Raw genomic sequence first — 18,862 nt, 5'->3', positions numbered from 1 at the left:
GATTGAATGAGTACAAGAAGCAAAAAAAAAAGTCTTATTACGTCCTGTGGTGAATATTGTGGAGAAAAGACAACAGAATTGGCTAAATAGGAAGGCTGGATGAGTGCAGATGGAGATAAAAATACTCCTTACTAGCGTCTCTCGAGCACCACTCTAGAATTACTGTTGCCAAAATTGGTTCCCGTGTCTCAGGGGTGTGTGCTTGGAGATCTCCACCCTGGTGATAATGACAGACCTTCACAAGCTCTGTAACCCCAGTTCACTCACTGCTGCCACAAGCTCATAAAGAACACAAACACTGAGGTCCGGTTTTAAAATACCCACTACCCTATAATTTGATGATGGAAGAGGTTAGAAGGAGTAATATTACTGCATCTGCTCCGGCTGTGCACTGGAGATTTTTTTTTTTTTTGCCATAGCAGCTCATTGAAGCCTGTGACTGAGATGAGTTGCATTCGGTGGTCATCAGCAGTGAATTGGAACAGGGGAGTGGGTGGGATTCCGTTGGGACACTGGGCTTCATTGTTCCTGCAACATAAGCCTCCAAGAAATGGATGAAAAAGCATCTTGTATAAGAAACCTGAAAATCTGCTGCTCCCTTGCAGCATGTGACCTGTTGTGAACTGTATGGCGAGTTTGATTAATGACGCTGGTTGTGATGGGAACGTGTGCGTTGGAAATGCTGTCTTTCAGTGGTTGCGTTAGGCATGTTTGAGGTTCAGATTGATTAGTACTAAAGTTCGAGAGTGACTTTTGGCATATTCCGTTCAAGAATAACCTGTTCCATGTTCTGGGAAAATCACAAATGTCTTTCGGATTACCTAAGAAGACCATGTGACAGTTTGGCCTGTTTGTCTGCAGTTGCTGCATATTTACCCATCAGCCCTGCTCGGCTCTGACTGGTTTTATCCATTTCTTCAGGTATGAGTTCCGATGCTGCTGGCAGCAACTGGAGGAGAGCCATGTTGGACGAAAGGGTAAGGGTGGCGCATGGAAAAAGAAGTGGTAATAGAAAATATGGTGATGCCAGGCTGTGTGCGGAGAGAGTTCACTGAGATTTATGTGTTTTCTAGGTGAGACGGGACCATCAGCCAGATGCTGTGGCAGATTTAGCTGCTCGGATCTCCAGCTACAGTCCACAAACCTGGAAACCAGAGGTGTGTGTCTGTATATATGTGTACAGTGCCCACATACCTAAATATTCCATCTCACCTCCTTTGAACTCTGAATAACCTGTCTGGGCCTGCCCTGTTCCCTCCCACCTCAGCGCCTTTGCCTGTGTTTACAGTGTCTTTCCTGCAGCAGACTCCATTGCCTTGCATTAGGGTCATCATATTTCCACTATATTAAGCGGGAGTGTACTTTGGCCAGTTGCTTGCACCTCATGTTTCATGTCAGGAGGGAGCTGTTGCTGTGTCTGGCTTTGCAGGCCAATGTAACCAAGCTTTTTATTAGCATTAATAGTCCCTCTGATGATGTTTGTGCAGGAGGCACCAATGGGCTTTTGGATGTTCATTACATTATAAAACAACTTTAACTTGTTGATCCACAAACTGGCATCAATAATTACCTCCGCCAGGAGGTTATGTAATCACCGGAGTTTGTTTGTCTGTTTGTCTGTTAACAGCATAACTCAAAAAGTAATGGACGGATTTTCACCAAATTTTTACAGGATGTCCGGAAGAGCAAAAGTAACAATCAATTAGATTTTGGAGGTGATCCGGATCACCGTCTGGATCCAGGATTTTTTTGAAGGACTCTGTACAATTTAGAGATGGCCGCCAGGCACAGAGATTGTTATGCTGTTAACAGACAGACAGACAGACAGACAGACAAACAGATGGCCTGGCGGAGGTCTGCGCTCTCCGAGTGCTTTTCTAGTTGCTACTGTTTCCGGAAAGTGCTAGTCGGACATGTACAGCAAGGAAGGGTCCAGTTTAGATTCTGGACCCTTCCTCCATGTGGAGCTGCTTCGGCTCAGCCATATTTAGGATGTCTCATGGAAGCAGCTCTCAAGGATTTCCTCAGTATTTCAATTGGGTTAATGTCTTGACTGATTGGGCCACCCCAAAATGAAGATTTTCTGAGTTTCAAGTCCTTCTGTAGTAGATTTACGTAAATATTTTGGGTCATTTTCATTTTTACATAATATATAAAGCTGCATATTTTTCCAAAACAATTCAACCTGTAGAGTGTCAAGATGCTGGCCTGGCCACGCTAGACAACCCACGGCAACGAATTTAATTCTCTGCCAGGGTGGGTCTAGTTACCCTCCATAAGGCTCGAGGTTGGATGCTCCTAAAACTGGCCGGACCAATCACCATGAAGTGTAGAGTCAGAAGGCGGGCGTAACTAAGTGACGACAGAGGCGCGACGATTCTGACAGAAACAACCGGAAACAACTAGCCTAGCCATGCTAGACAACCCACGGCAACGAATTTAATTCTCTGCCAGGATCGACAACAAAAACGACAACAGTCATTGAGCTCCATTAGCACCGACTCTGAATAATCTTTCTGTTAACATGTCTGTAATATACTTGAGCTTCACCCATTGACTGTATAAATAAGGCTTCATCGAACTGCCGCATCCTCTGATTTCCGGCGCTCTAGGAGCCTATTCGTTGTGCTGATTGGTTGTATACCTACCCAATTGCTGCAGAGTGATTTGATAGACAACCTTTTAGCCCGCCTCCCTCCCTGTCAAGCTTCCCTAGACCCTTGTGTCTTCAGAACATGGGTCTAGCGCGGCTAGGCTATCAAGATGCTCTTTCTGCCAAAGTTCGCTGTGCACTAATGCTGATTAAGAGAGCAGCAGCAGCCTGGTAAATAATTTATTTTTAGTGGAAAAAAGTATTCAGATCCTTCACTTAAGCAAAAGTACTGACACAGCAATGGAAAAATACAGGTAAAACCCTCTACTTAAGTACTGATAATTCGAACTGATAATTTATTATCAATGTCATCATTAGATGATGAATAATGAAGTATCAATGTTAGAGCAGCAGGTTAAACTGGTTTAAATTACTTTCTGTACATCAGATAAATCGGTCATCAGATTATTTTTGGTGAGATGTTGGATCATTTGAATATTTAAGTTTGAACTCAGAGTTTAGTTTGCCCAACCCACAATCTAAAAATCAGTCATGGGATTCAAAGAACAGCTTAAATTCCCAAACACTGCCTTAGCAAGTGGATCTGTAACATTTTTGCAGTACAGAGGATTTTATCCCCCTTTTCTGCTCCTTCAGCCAAACATTGTGTTTCATGTTTAGTCACAATGCGGTAAAAACTGCAGTTTACATGAATAATTATTGTAAATACTGCAGTAAGTTATAGTTAGTCAGCCTGATGTGTAGTTAACACAACTCTTAACAGCTTAACCTCCATCCAAAACAAAGATGTACTGTAGCTGTCCAGCTGAGGACTCAGATCATGTTTAGAATATAAAACTCCACAAATGTCACAACAGATTTACTATGCTGCTGATTGAAGGCTTTCTTTTAAAGTACAACTAAACCATAGTTAGAATAACAGTAAATTTGAGCTTTACAGCAAATAAGCTCCCCAGACTCACTGTAAAGTGGCCTTTAATCTTGAGCATGGAAATGGATCCAAAGAGCCTTGTTAAATGATTACAAGCACCACAGATGCAGCCTGAACTTCTGAGCTCGGGTCTCGCTAACATTTAACTAACTGTGCTGATGACAGCAGAGTGCTTAGTCTGACCACTAATGAAATCTGATGAACTGCTGGACCGGTTTTGGCTCCGACGTGCTGTATTCTGTCCTCATTCTGCAATCAACACACACACACACACACACACACACACACACACACACACACACACACACACACACTGATCAGATAACACGGCAGATGTCACAGAGGTGTGTGTTTACAGGACATCTAGCCTCCTGCTGCTTCATCATCTACGTGTCCAGCGCGTCGTTCCAGTGTTTCCTCCTGATTTTCATCAAGTGCGGAAGAGAAATTGGACTGCCATTGTCACCCGCTTCCTGGAATCCATTCTTCTACCTGTGTATACAGTAAACATATTTTACGTAAAGGGTTGGCTTTTTAGATTACAATGAAAGCATATTTGCTCACTAAGCTCCATTGTTGTGCACACATGTTTGGTTTTATTATTATTTTCAGACCGATCCTAAAACCTGTATAGCTCCATACAGCTTAACATAAGGGAACAGAATGTGTTTGGAATTTGGGTGAACCGCCTCCTTAAATAAGACGTGTTTACATCCAGGAAGAGGTGTGGATTATAGGAATCAGGTGGCAGTTGAAAGGAGCAGTTCTATCACTGTATTGTCAAATGGTATCCAAGGAAGTGTGTATTTGTTGGTCTTCGTTTGCCAAGTACTGAGGCCAGATGGCTGATTGTCCTACTGCTGAATGAGTGTAGGACAAACACTGCTGTGTTCCAAACATTGTCCCCGCTCTCGTCTCTCTTCCTGCAGTATAAGGGCAAGGCCAATCTGCATGTGTTTGAGGACTGGTGTGGCAGTTCTACAGCTGACCTCCGCAAGAACCTGCACTACCCGCTGTATCCCCATGTGAGTCAGACTTTTATCCGCTCGGTTTACTTGGTTATTCATTAATTGTGTTTAACTGATAATTTACATTTTCAGTTATTCTGCCAAATGAAGTCGTTGGTTTATGACCAAACTGAGGAACAAATGACATTCCCATCATCATCGGCTGTACTTTGTGTTTAGCAAATGATAGCATGCTTAATCCATTAACCAGCCATTTTCAAATCTGTTCCTCACAAATCTGCAACTAGAAACCGTCAGAGGTGTGATAACAAAACCATTTTTTAACTCTCTCAGAACTTTAAACAGCATACATTCAAATGAAGAGCAGGAATTTTATGCTTTCACAGCAATATAAAGTCTTCGATCTTTATAGAAAATAAAAGGAACTCAACAATGTTTTTGTGAAGTATAGCAAAGTTATAATGTCTTGTATCATAGAATGTTATTTTTTTTCTTTTAAAAAACTGAAAACACCTGGATTCAACATTTTTCCAAGTGCCTGCAGGTGTTACTAACTCTAGAGGAAGTGGTGCCCCTACATGCTACACATATTTTACTGCTCTCTGTTTTATGTAAACACTTCCTGCAGTTCATCCCAGTTTACCTGAAAGGTCTCTGAATTTTTGTCAGATAACTGTTGGTCACAACTGATTCACATCAGATGGCTTCCCAGTGGTTCCAAGGGGCACAGAATCTTTAGCTTTCTTGTAGAATCTAGATATTGTTCATATTTTTGGCAAACTTTTACATGTGACCTGTAGAATAAAGCAATTTTGATGAAGTTTCATGATTTCAGGCTTGGCTTTGGTTCAGTTTTCTGACAATCTATGATGAATGAGTAGTTCATGGACCATCAGAAAGCTGAATGTCTGATGATTCTCTCAGTTTTTACAGTGTCAGGATCTAATAAATAACGTAAAACAAGTGAACATGAAATTTTAAAGTTTTAGTGGAGTTTGAATTTCATGAAACCACAACAATCTGGTAACAGGATCACAGTGAGTAACCTAAATGAATCACCAACAATTTATTAATTTTCCTTTTAATTTAACAGAAAAGTATACGATATGTTTAATGTCTTAATAAAAAATAGAATTTATGAGTTATTATTTAGAAGTAAAGTAGTCAAAACCTTTGCAGAGATCAGCAATATCTGAATGAAGACGCTTTTTCAATTTTTTGATGTAAGTGATGAGTGTCTGATTTTGCATAGGCATTTTTGCTTTAGTTTCCTATCAGTCCACAAGATCACAAATTCTGCTGACAAATATGTAATATATCTCGCCGTTACGCTGACTGAAGTGCCACTGGGTGTTTTGTGTCAAAGAAGACATTCCTGTACACGTTTTGACACAGGCGTAGGCAAATACACTCACACATACACATTTGTGTTGACTCAGAGGTGCATTCTACATCTACACGCAAGATCCTCATGTCCTGGGACGTGAGATGTGGTTACACTTTGAGTCAACATTGTATCTGATTCTCTGTTTCCCTTTCATTTCTCTTTCAGTCCAGAATGACAGTGCAGAAATTGGCCGTCTCTCCTCAGTGGACCAACTATGGACTAAGGATATTTGGTTACCTACATCCATATACTGATGGTACATTATGTGCTTTTTCTCTTTGTGCTGCCTGTTACCACACAGAGTTCATGTATGTCACACTATTCTCCCCCGTGTCTCTTCCTCATTTAGTCCTTTAAACTTTTGTCTTGTTTTCTCCTCCCGCTCTCAGGAGAGTTTGTGTTTGCGTTGAGCTCTGATGATAACTCTGAATTGTGGCTCAGCACAGATGACTCTCCACTCAACTTGCAGTTGTTGTCATGGGTTGGAAAGGTATGCATTGTCATCTCCTCAAGTATCAGAGGGTTATTTTACACAAATCTGACTCTGGGTTTTTCATTTCTAGACTGGCACAGAGTGGACAGCCCCGGGTGAGTTTGAGAAATATGCCAGTCAGACCTCCAGACCGGTTAGGTGAGTGGATGCTCCATAGTCCCTCCATAAACTCCAATTGGTCCAAAATGCATCAGTCCAAATTATCACCAGGACACCCTCTTTCCACCACATCACCTCAGTTCTCCAACAGCTTCACTGGCTTCCAATCACTCACCGTATCATCTATAAAATCATTCTGCTAACCTTCAAGGCCCTCCATCACCTCGCCCCTCCGTACCTCACTGATCTACTCCATATAAACACACCCAGCCGGACTCTTAGATCATCTTCCTCTCTCAGTCTCACCATCCCCCTGCCCGCATGACCACCATGGGCTCCGGAGCCTTCAGTCGCGCTGCTCCCCACCTCTGGAACTCCCTCCCACCTGATATCAGAAACATCAACACACTGCACATTTTCAAATCCACTCTCAAAACCCACCTGTTCAAACTAGCTTACTCTCTTTGACCTCCAGTCCTCCTTCTGTTTTAAAATTGGTAAATTTTCTTTTTTAAATCTTAAAATTCTTATGTTTTAAACTGTGTATTTTGAATCTGTTTTTATTCTGTTTCCTCTGTATGGTGACCTTGAGTGTCTTGAAAGGCACCTATAAATAAAATGTATTATTATTATTATTATTATTAAAAATAGATTTTACTTGTAAGATCAACGGCTATGTGGGTAAATAAACAAACCAAACTGTGTGCTGACCTCAAAATTCAGTTGATAAGGTCCTGAAATGTTGTGTTTTTCTCTATACCTTGAAAACATATGGCTAAATACAATCACACATACAAAAAACCTCACTGAATCTCAGTTAATGATCTTCCTCAGGAAGGTGTGAGTGGTTTGATCAAATTTAGCAGCAACCGTCAGACACCACAAACCACCAGCCGTATAACTGTCATTAAAATATGTTGAATTCTCATTGGAGCAACAATAAACAGAATGTGATACACCTTTTTTCCAGCTAACAAGCTCCCACTTTAAATTAGCGAGAAGAACAACACACAGTAATGCTAACTGTCAGGCTACACATCAAACCACTGCATGCATGCAAGCTCATCTAATGCAGCAGCGCTTTGTGAACATGCATGTGCTGGTTTAGGTGCGCTAACAACTTTTATCTGGAAAAAATGAGACTACTGTTTCCGGTGATGACATAGCATTATGGCTGGCATGCTGGAAAGCGTTGTCACACGGTGTGGGTGTGGTTTACTGCAATGGGACAGGAAATGTTGTGGTCTTCATAGTCTGAACCCATTTTGGTGACTTGACACCCACAATGCAAAATGTTGATATCAGCACTTTGACTTTCCAGCGCGTCTTACCCTGAAACCACAAGAGCATGAATGTTTACTCCAAGTGTTTGTTTTTACAACTTTAAGAGAACAAACCTATCAGAGAGAGACATGTCTAAATCAGTGGTAAATTATTTTGTTGTTATTTATTACCCACACTTATGCAGAATTTGTATAAGTAGATCAACAGCAACAATAAAATTACCATAAAAGTAGATAAAACATGCCAAATTAGGGGACTATTTCAGGGATTAGTTGGGTCAGTTTATAATTGAAGAGCTTTTGAAGTACATGGGATATATCTTGCGTACATTTTTGTTAAAATAAAAAAAAATGCTGTTTTTTAATGTTCATTATGATCATGTCTTTACAAATTCCAGAACTACTTATTATAGAGACAATCACTTATTAATAAAAATGACTGAATGTTGACTGAATAACTGTCCAAATTTATAACAACTACCTTCTAATTAGCTAAACAATAATAAAATTTGCTTATTTGTCTTCTTTTTATTAAGTTGAGATAATCATGACAGGTGCTTCTTTTTTGGCAATACATCAAATTTTATATGGAAAATAACAAATTGTATGTGTCCGAGAAATGACTTTACACTAAGTTCCCCATTACAAAAACACCTCTCAAGGAAGTGTGTTGATTCCAGATCACATGACCTGCTCCACATGATGTCATTTCCTCCTGAAGAAAAGACTGGAAAGACTCCAAGGCTTTCTGAGTTACACACGTGGACAAAATTGTTGGTACCCCTCAGTTAAAGAAGGAAAAACCCACAATTCTCACTGAAATCACTTGAAACTCACAAAAGTAACAATAAATAAAAATTTATTGAAAATGAAATAATCAAAATCAGCCATCACTTTTGAATTGTTGATTAACATAATTATTTAAAAAAACAAACTAATGAAACAGGGCTGGACAAAAATGATGGTACCCATAACTTAATATTTTGTTGCACAACCTTTTGAGGCAATCACTGCAATTAAACGATTTCTGTATTTGTCAATGAGCGTTCTGCAGCTGTCAACAGGTATTTTGGCCCACTCCTCATGAGCAAACAGCTCCAGTTGTCTCAGGTTTGATGGGTGTCTTCTCCAAATGGCATGTTTCAGCTCCTTCCACATATGTTCAATGGGATTCAGATCTGGGCTCATAGAAGGCCACTTTAGAATAGTCCAACGCTTTTCTCTCAGCCATTCTTGGGTGTTTTTGGCTGTGTGTTTTGGATCGTTGTCCTGTTGGAAGACCCATGACCTGCGACTGAGACCAAGCTTTCTGACACTAGGCAGCACATTTCTCTCCAGAATGCCTTGATAGTCTTCAGATTCCATCGTACCTTGCACACTTTCAAGACACCCTGTGCCAGATGCAGCAAAGCAGCCCCAAAACATTACTGAGCCTCCTCCATGTTTCACCGTAGGGACAGTGTTCTTTTCTTCGTATGCTTGGTTTTTGAGTCTATGAACATAGAGTTGATGTGCCTTACCAAAAAGCTCCAGTTTGGTCTCATCTGTCCAAAGGACATTCTCCCACAAGCTTTGTGGCTTGTCAACATGCATTTTTGCAAATTCCAGTCTGGCTTTTTTATGAGTTTTTTTCAGCAGTGGTGTCCTCCTTGGTCGTCTCCCACGAAGTCCACTTTGGCTCAAACAACGACGAATGGTGCGATCTGACACTGATGTACCTTGGCCTTGGAGTTCACCTTTAATTTCTTTGGAGGTTGCTCTGGGCTCTTTGGATACAATTCCAACGATCCGTCTCTTCAATTTGTCATCAATTTTCCTCTTGCGGCCACGTCCAGGGAGGTTGGCTACTGTCCCGTGGGTCTTGAACTTCTGAATAATATGAGCCACTGTTGTCACAGGAACTTCAAGCTGTTTAGAGATGGTCTTATAGCCTTTACCTTTAAGATGTTTGTCTATAATTTTTTTTCGGATGTCCTGGGACAATTCTCTCCTTCGCTTTCTGTTGTCCATGTTCAGTGTGGTACACACCTTTTCACCAAACAGCAGGGTGACTACTTGTCTCCCTTTAAATAGGCAGACTGACTGATTATGAGTTTGGAAACACCTGTGATGTCAATTAAATGACACACCTGAGTTAATCATGTCACTCTGGTCAAATAGTTTTCGATCTTTTATAGAGGTACCATCATTTTTGTCCAGGCCTGTTTCATTAGTTTGTTTTTTTAAATAATTATGTTAATCAACAATTCAAAAGTGATGGCTGTTTTTGATTATTTAATTTTCAATAAATTTTTATTTATTGTTACTTTTGTGAGTTTCAAGTGATTTCAGTGAGAATTGTGGGTTTTTCCTTCTTTAACTGAGGGGTACCAACAATTTTGTCCACGTGTGTATTTAATATAAAGCAGTGTGTGAGTCAAGTGTGGATTTATGGCATGTCAACAGGTTTACTACAACATCTTTATAGATAACTTTCAATTTCAATATTAATCAATTGTAAATATAATATTTAGAAGAATCTTTCTCTAAAAATGCCATGTGGTTTGATTATCAGCGACCATGTTGGTTTTAGGCCGGAAAACAACAAAAATGTCAACTGGGTTACAAAAAGTCCAGCAGTTATCTATTGACCTAGCTAGGTATGTTCGAGGTATTTAACGTCTTTCATTTGCTTTTTAGGATTGAGATTTCTCTGTTTGGCTTGGCTGCTCTCTCATATTTTAGATATGATTTCATGTACTCACTGTTCCCAGTCGGCTCAGGTCATGTCACACCCTTACTGTCACTGTTCCAAGAGCTCAACTGAAGGTTTTCTAGACTGATCCACCTTGTGCCTGCTGAAATCAGATCTTCCCTGTGTGTTTACATTTAAAGTTAAAACCAAGAAAAAAAATCTCTTTTTCTTTTAACCTTATTTTTTCAATTTAAAGTACCATAGTTTATTATTTGTTCATTATTGTTTCATCTGTTGTTTGAATTTGTCCATGCCCAGGATTGTACATAAATTTGGTCAGTCAAATGTTCCATATGTGCCATCAGATATCATTTTTTTGTACACGCAGTTTCAGTTTCAACACTAAAACCGGTCAAAATTTGGAAAAAAATCTTTTCAATTGAAAGATACGCTGGCGGAGTTTCCAAATCTCATCTATGTTGCTGAGAATAGGGTAATATCTGTATGATCGGCCTCAAGATGTATATGTAGAGGAAATCGACGTCCACTGATTTTTATCTGGTCATGAAAGCTGCTGTGAGGTAAATGTTGAGTCATGACCTACACAGATTAAAGTTTTGAGCTGCTTCTTTAGCTGAACTGTTAATGTTGAGTTTTGATATGACATTGTACTGAATATAAACCTTTATTTTCTGACAGGCTGTCTGCTCAGAGGAGGTACTTTTTTGAAGTTATCCACAAGCAAAACAACAAAGGGACTGACCATGTGGAAGTGGCAGTAAGTTGTTACATTCAGAAAATGCCCTCTGTCGGTTTTCTCCTCGTGTTTCGTAGGTTCCAGCTTTTCGGCCAAGTCTGTGCTTATTTTTGCACTCAAAGTGAGCAGTAAAGTGAAATAAACACGCAGTTCTTTGTTTGTCTTCACACAGTGGCAGCTCCTGGACCAATACTCTAGGTTTATGATTATTGAATCCAAGCACATCTCCCTCTATGTTGGTAAGTACTCCATTATTCCTGGTGCCTCAAACAGAAATCAATCGCAGTTAAATCTCCATCATAATCAAGGACTGTTTGCTTTTATTACTCTGCAAAGATTCTCAAAACTGAAACTCAGTGGTTTTGTTTTTCAAAAATAAGAAAGCACTTCTCTTATTCTGACGTTACGTGACTTTATCCCCACAGATGAGTCTGCCTTGTTGATGAGTGACATCGGCCACATACCACAGACAGCTGCAAGCCACCAACACGCCCCCACAAAGCACAGCGATGCAGCAGACATGCTAAATGAAGATCCGAGAGACACGTTCTACCAAGGTCTCTCTCAGTTTCTCTGCCATATGTTCTATCATCCCGGATGCAAGTAATGTGCAAGTGATTTCCTCTTTCTAAATGCACAGAGAAATCTCCCCTTAAAATCTGTGCATTGTGTTTGTCTTACAGTGCCTCTGATAAACAACAAGTTCCTGCAAGGCATTCTGCCTGACTGCTCGTACAATCCCAGCTACACAATCAAAGATTATCCACTGCTTCGCTATCAAGGACTGCAGTTTGTATGTGTTTATATGGATTATTTCGCTTTGGTGCTGGTGCTTAAGCACATTATTCTTTATTATTCACACAAAAAGGTCCCAAATGCAGACTTGAAATTGGACAAACAGTTGTTGCACTGAGGAGCATTAATATTATATTGCCCCCACAGTGGTATGGGAGCTGTAATTTTATTCTCATTCTTCTTTTTAATCTGCATTTTATTGTTTTTTGTAAAATAAACAGATCCATGGATAGCAGACAGGGCCATCATAAAGTGAAATACTTGACATTGTTTAAAGTAGGAAGTAAGAAGAAAGTGGGTTACATTGCAGTGTGAATGTCTGTGGGCTCTATATGTCATACTTAGCTTTTAAATATTTTCATGATGTGTCAAGTAGCTATGTCTATTTGAGGAATCTAAATGACAGCATTATACCTACTGTTTCCTGAATCCTATTTTAAAGGAATTAAGATATACTGCACCCAACAGGGGGGAAAAAGCACATCATCTAATTTTGATCGATTTTCAAAACTATCACCAAGGACTCATTGACAGCAGCTTCCTGGAGTCTGCTTGCTGCCTAGCAACCTCATGGACGGCATGGCTTCAAGATGTCACTAAATGGCTCTAAAGTAGTCTTTATTCCTCGTAAAACTGCAGAGGCTCTATTTTTCAGAGTCTTAATTGGGTTAAACAACTAGATGTAATGTGTTTATGGCCTTTATCTCAGCCTTTATTACACAAGACATCATGATTCCTATCAAACATCAAGCGGACAAACGTTTTATAGCCTGACATGTTGTTTCATTTTCCCAGGTCCACATGTCCTACGTCTACCCAAATGACTACACAAGACTCACACACATGGAGACACAGAAGAGCTGCTTTTACCCTGAGAGTCCTTACTACATGAAGATGTGAGAGCTCTGCTGAAAAAACATCACAAATATAAATCCACATGTAGTGAAACTGTAACACTGTGTACCAAATGAAAATGTATACACAGTTAACAAAGTTGAATTAGAAGTAATTTTACGAAATCACCAGTAAAGAGTATTATACTGCTCAGTCTATTGAGAATCTATTTTTTTTAAGTTACATCTAAATGCAATCATTTGTGACTTAATGTTCCCAAGTAAAATAGCTGCTTCTTTATCTTTGCATAATTTTGCTTCTTGGCCTTTTTTCCCCAGGTTTGGTTTCTCTAGATACATGAGACTAGACCGTCCAGGTGTGCAGGATAGTGGAACTGCAGGCAGAGGTGTTTTATACTTCTTTCAAACAAAAGCAAGTTCCTTATATTACCAGCTCTTTTCACCCTCCTTTCGTCTCTGTTTCTAATGTTTGCTAGATTTTGGCTTCCAGAGGAAGAAATCAGTCTTGGATGAGGCCTATGGCAATGAGGCCTATGAACGAGAGAAGGAAATGAAGCTGGACGAGATAGACAACGCCCTTTTCCCAGACTATGGAGATGATTATGATGATTATGCTCAGAAACGTCGGCGCAAACTCTTCTCCTTGGACATCCAAGAAACAAACAACACACAGAAGAACTCTTCTGATACAAGACTGCACATAGGGAAGATGAAGAAGAGGCAGAGCAAAGACCAAGTGCCAAAGCCAGCGACAAAAGAACCAACTGTGCCTCCACAGTCGGTGTCAACGCAAACTTCAGAACATCACCTGCAACACACCTGGACACAGTTAAAACAAGAACAGCCAGTTACAAAGAAACTTCAGATAAAGGCAAAAGTAAAATCAAGAGCAGCACGGAGACGAAAGGTAAAATCGACTGTGACACCAGAACAGAATAATCCACCGATACCAGTTAAAGAAATGCAGCTTAAAGCAAAGCAAGTTGTCCCATCAGAGCAACACAGAGAAACTCCTCTGTCTGAAGAGCCCACAGTGGCCAAGCAGCGGAAGTTAGTAACCAGAGAGAAAGAGCTGCAGCCAGCCATCTCTAAGCATTTTATCACTCCGAAGACAGACATCAAACGGCCTTTAGTAATGTCAAATCAAAGAAACGCAGATGCCAGAAAAAGCCTCAGGGATAGAGAGATAGAGATGAATATGCCTCTGCAGCAAGATTTAGAAAACGGCATCCAAAGGGTTAAGATGATTCCTAGAGAGAAGACGGGCAAAAAGTGGTCAGACATGGAAGGAGAAGTGGAGGAGGATGAGGTTCACAACAGAGTTGAGAAGCAGAGAGCCGCCGGGCAGAATGAGGGAGACCCTCTGTGGGGACCAGGAGAGGAATTTGGTGGTGCTGATGATGAGGATCAAACCCCTGCACCGGTGTTCGACACTCAGGTCAGCTGGAACCAAACCTTCCAGGTCAACCATCTGGATCTGCAGGCGCAGCGATCCGATTGGATCGACCTGCAATGCAACATCTCTGGAAACCTGCTGCTCCACTCCAGTGATGCTTTGCCCATCGTCAAGGCTTTTATGGAGCAGCTGAACGAAAAGCACCATGGGTAAGTGTGGATTCATCACTTGGAGAGGCATTTATGTCAACTTTTAGCCTCACTTCACTTGCACGATGTAAATTATGTTATTAAATATAAGTTGTAAACAAAATTGGTGATTTAAATTTAAAAATTGTGGAAGCACCATTTACTCAACTACTGTTTTTGTCCTGCTATGTTAATGTGACGCCTTTGCAGGGGAGATCCTTCGCATTTAACTAATCTATAAATTACATATGTATTTATATATAAAAACTAAACGACTCATCTATATATAAAATGGATAATATTGGCTTCACATCCACTGATTTCACAGCAAAATATAAATAATTAATATGATAGTATACAAACATTTTATACTGACATGATTTACTTTAGTGCATAATTGCTACTTATCCTTTTGAAACTTTATTGTTAATAATCTTTATGAGTCTTTACTTCTTTGAGTAATATTATGTTGTACTGTGTTTAATTACACCTAACATCAAATCCCTTTAACTGAAGGTGGTGAAGTTTTTACTTATTCAATATTTTGTGATTTCACACGGGACTTTTTTTCCTTAATTATCCTTTGTGTTTTCATGGTTTTGCAGTGTTTTTTGAACATGTTGCATCTTCTGCTATAACTAAGAAGCTAAAAAACTAATATGGAAATAGCACATTTACAGCACATATCACCATGTTTTTTTTTTGCCTCTGGTTGACCTTGCAGGCAGTTTACATTGGTGCGAGTGGTTAACGTTGTGAAGCGTCTGGACGGGGTTCAGGGCAGCCGCTACCTTCTGGAGCTGGAGGTGAAGGATGCGAGTGGCCGCTTGCTGCGTCTGTCGCGCTACATCTACGCTCTGATTCGCCGCAGCAGGCGCAGCTTCAGCTTCCAACGGTCGAAACCTCAGCTGCTGCTGTGCAACCCGGTCGGCTTCCAGTGGAATCCTGTTGCCACCGTCCACTTCATAGTGCCAGGTAGAGTCACCTCCAAGATTCAAATTTAGCATTCACCAAGGAAAAACAAGGTTCTCAGCATATCCTGCAGACAAATCAGATTTTGCTGCTTTAACTTGCAAACACATCAGCACTCCTGTCTTCCTGTTGAAGTGAACAAAGAAACGAGGCAAGCAAATATATTCCGCCTAACAATTTTCATAATTGGTTGGATAGTTTTTCAGCTCTATTGGATTATTAATGGGTGGGAGTTGCCTTCATCAGTGCCACACCCTCAACACCACAGCAACACTAATCTGCCTTAAAGCTACAAGAGACAGAAAAACAAAAAGGAGCTGAAATAATCATATTTTTACAATTTTAACACAGAAGAAAAGTACAACAAACAGCACCGTGTGTGTGTATGTGTGTGTGTTTTGTGAGTGTGTGTGTGAGCACGTGTGTATATATCTGGAAGCGGGATATTGTCGATTATTTTATGCTTTTATTCTCTCTGTTGTTGTATTCTTTTATTTTGTGAAGCACTTTGTGTTGCATTTTAAATGGATGAAAAGTGCTATATAAATAAAGTTTGATTTGATTTGATACAACAAACTAAATTAGTTTGAAAAACTCACACAGGTCTATTTTCTGGATCTGTCAGAGAAGAAAAAAACCCGCAGAGAAGAGATAGAATAAGATCATTAAAAATCACTCAAGATTAGTTTATGAAATCGCATTGAGTTGCATTAATTAGAAGTGTCGGCATAAACACTGAGATAATGTCAATTTCTATATAAAACAGATACATAACCTTTCCTGTAAAACATGAGAAGATGTGCATATTGTTCCTTGACTCCTGCTCTCAGATAAACCCCCAAAACTCAGGACAAAAGGACAGGCAGTACCTGACAGATAAATATATATGCAGTATGAAACTGTAAAACTGTATGTATGCAGAAGTCAAGTATCACAACCCAGAAAAAACATGATAAAACAAGCAGTAAAGTACAAGTTTAAATATGTCAAGTGTGACAACTTCACCTGCAAAAACATTTGTCAGGTTACTCAGGTGAGTCCAATAGGACAAATACGATACTCCTTTGGAAATATGGGACACGAGAGGTGATAGCCTGCTCTATTTATGTTTTGTGGTTTATGAAAACAATATTCTTATCTTGTCATCTCTAGTACTATGCTCCTGTCCTCTCAACTGCTGCTTTTCACAATACTGTTATACACTTTGTAACCGTGTAACCTGTGCTTAACCACTGTCTGTAATTTTTTTTTTTAATTTGTTTGTAAAAAAAAGAAAAGAAAAAGAGGTTACTCAGGTGTTTAGGCGCATTTTACCATCAGTGACAATAATACAAAGTAAGACCATATGGGAAGCATTTTAAGTTTCAGAAATTAAGAAAGTGCATTGTTTCAGACTGATTGTTGATCTACAGTACATGTTGTTCTTTTCATTGTATTTTAACCATCTACGTAACTCAAAATACTGCTTTAAAGTATTATCATCTAATTATTTGTGCACCTCTTGAGAGTGATTAGCTCCCAGAGCACGTAATCAACGATTAAAAAAATGATTGTACTTTATTTTTAGAGCACATGCTGTATTTACACACGTGTGTATTGTACATGTTTCTTTCTGTTCATGCATGATATGATTCGCCTGCATGTCTTCCTCAGTGAAAAATCAGGCTCGGTGGGTGCAGCAGTTGATTACCGACATGGAAGTTCTCTTTAGAGAAACTGGTGACACCAACTTCAACCTCATCATCACCGACTACAACAGCACCGACATGGACGTGAGGAAGGCTCTGCAGACATCCTCACTCCCCAGGTTTGCTTCACTTTCACGCAAAACACAAACTTGTATTGAAGTATATGTCAAATGAATATTCTGCAATTCTGCTCGTGGAATTCATCAGGTACCAGTATGTGAAGCTAAGTGGGAACTTTGAGCGCTCCGCTGGTCTACAAGCAGGCGTCGACCTGATAAATGTGAGCGATGCAATATGACTCAACAACAAAGAATACATTAATAGCAACACTGGATGTTATGATCTTAATTTTTTCCCTCCGTGTTCGCCTTTAGGACGACCACAGCATTGTGTTTCTCTGTGACCTCCACATCCACTTCCCTCCCTCAATCATTGATACCATCAGGAAGCACTGCGTGGAGGGATACATGGCCTTTGCTCCTATTGTCTTGAGACTAGACTGCGGTACGACGCCGTTAGAGGCCAGAGGTAGGAAGACATACATGGGTTGAATTACTTAAAATGCTGAATTTGAAAAAAAAATCAAAATCAGTAGATGATGTCAGAAGGCTTAATTTTTGTCATCCTGTCAAAACCTGCCCTTCTATGTAGCTGCTTTGTAATCAAATTATGCACATTTTCACTGATACAGTGACTTATATGTTGACTGATTCATTCTGTCATGAAATGTTTGCAAAAATCTTTTTTAAGTTATTTTTTGGGCCTTTTTAGTAAAGAGACAGGCAGGAAAGTAGGGAAAAGAACGGGGAGAAGACCTCCAGCAAAGGGCCATGAACAGGAATCGAATCCAGGCCACTGCGTTGGGGACTATAGTCGCCGTTCATGGGTCACCCACTCAAACAGCTGAGCTACCTGGGTGCCTCAAAGATGTTTTTAAAAGTAGCTTTGCCCATATTCATATGTACTAGCTTGCAGTCACATATTTTCCAACCAACGCTGTCGCGTCGATGCATGTCTTGGTGTTTTATCGCCACCTGTTGATCAGGGAAGTTGTGTGAAAGCAATGGCAGGAATGTGTAGCGCGTCTGCTGCATGCATGCGTGCAAGTACATGTACAGTATGTGTGCACAGGACAAGAAAATGGAGAAACACTGGTCCACAGAGGAAGGAAAGGAGGAGGCCATGAGCAATTCACAATGTATAACTTAAAAACTGAAAAAAATCTTGAATGTGTCCAGGAAGTTGTTGAATGTGAGAAATTATTGCATCTGTTGTTCTGGTGAGTATAGGAACCCTGTTAAACATGCAGGACAGGGAAAAGTAGACCGTAACTAGTAGGGCTCTCGTAGCACTCTAGTGTACTCTAATATTATATGCGTTCCATGATTTGATCTGTCAACCCAGACCAAATCTGCACTAAAATGAAATCGGTTCCACCTTTGGTTGTACTCCACTTGTCCACGGTTCAACTAGGAAGTAGATTAACAGCCATTTGAAGTCTTTACTGTCTCGTCTGTCTTTGTGTGCCTGCATTTGTGACATATTCTGCAGATCATTGTACATTTTCTGACTTTTCTGCATCAGATCTCCTCTTCTTATACAGGCTGACACAAATAAACGGGAACTTTTTAACAATCCAATAAAACCAAGAGTGATAGAAGAAAAATATTTTATTCATAGTAACTGAAACCTTAAAACATGCCATTTAAGAAACAAAGATGGAATTTTCACTTTTCAAAAATTACTTCCTGTAGATGGCGTCC

The 18,862-nt window shown here is 40.0% G+C and overlaps 1 protein-coding gene across 1 annotated transcript in view; it reads left to right on the top strand.

Moving 5' to 3' along the window:
• b4galnt3b (beta-1,4-N-acetyl-galactosaminyl transferase 3b) overlaps positions 1-18,862 on the top strand; it is a 30,132-nt gene that overhangs the window by 7,321 nt on the left and 3,949 nt on the right. The window contains exons 2-18 of the mRNA XM_022191913.2: positions 922-977; positions 1,074-1,157; positions 4,475-4,570; positions 6,066-6,156; positions 6,290-6,390; positions 6,464-6,531; positions 11,149-11,227; positions 11,379-11,445; positions 11,632-11,763; positions 11,890-11,999; positions 12,797-12,897; positions 13,174-13,241; positions 13,332-14,460; positions 15,164-15,414; positions 17,065-17,218; positions 17,307-17,379; positions 17,474-17,627. Coding sequence (XP_022047605.2) covers positions 922-977; positions 1,074-1,157; positions 4,475-4,570; positions 6,066-6,156; positions 6,290-6,390; positions 6,464-6,531; positions 11,149-11,227; positions 11,379-11,445; positions 11,632-11,763; positions 11,890-11,999; positions 12,797-12,897; positions 13,174-13,241; positions 13,332-14,460; positions 15,164-15,414; positions 17,065-17,218; positions 17,307-17,379; positions 17,474-17,627 — 2,814 coding nt within the window. The remainder of the gene's footprint in view (positions 1-921; positions 978-1,073; positions 1,158-4,474; positions 4,571-6,065; positions 6,157-6,289; positions 6,391-6,463; positions 6,532-11,148; positions 11,228-11,378; positions 11,446-11,631; positions 11,764-11,889; positions 12,000-12,796; positions 12,898-13,173; positions 13,242-13,331; positions 14,461-15,163; positions 15,415-17,064; positions 17,219-17,306; positions 17,380-17,473; positions 17,628-18,862) is intronic.

Source organism: Acanthochromis polyacanthus, chromosome 8 (assembly GCF_021347895.1).
Source record: "Acanthochromis polyacanthus isolate Apoly-LR-REF ecotype Palm Island chromosome 8, KAUST_Apoly_ChrSc, whole genome shotgun sequence".
Classification (NCBI taxonomy): domain Eukaryota; kingdom Metazoa; phylum Chordata; class Actinopteri; family Pomacentridae; genus Acanthochromis; species Acanthochromis polyacanthus.
This window is presented reverse-complemented; position numbering and strand designations above follow the sequence as displayed.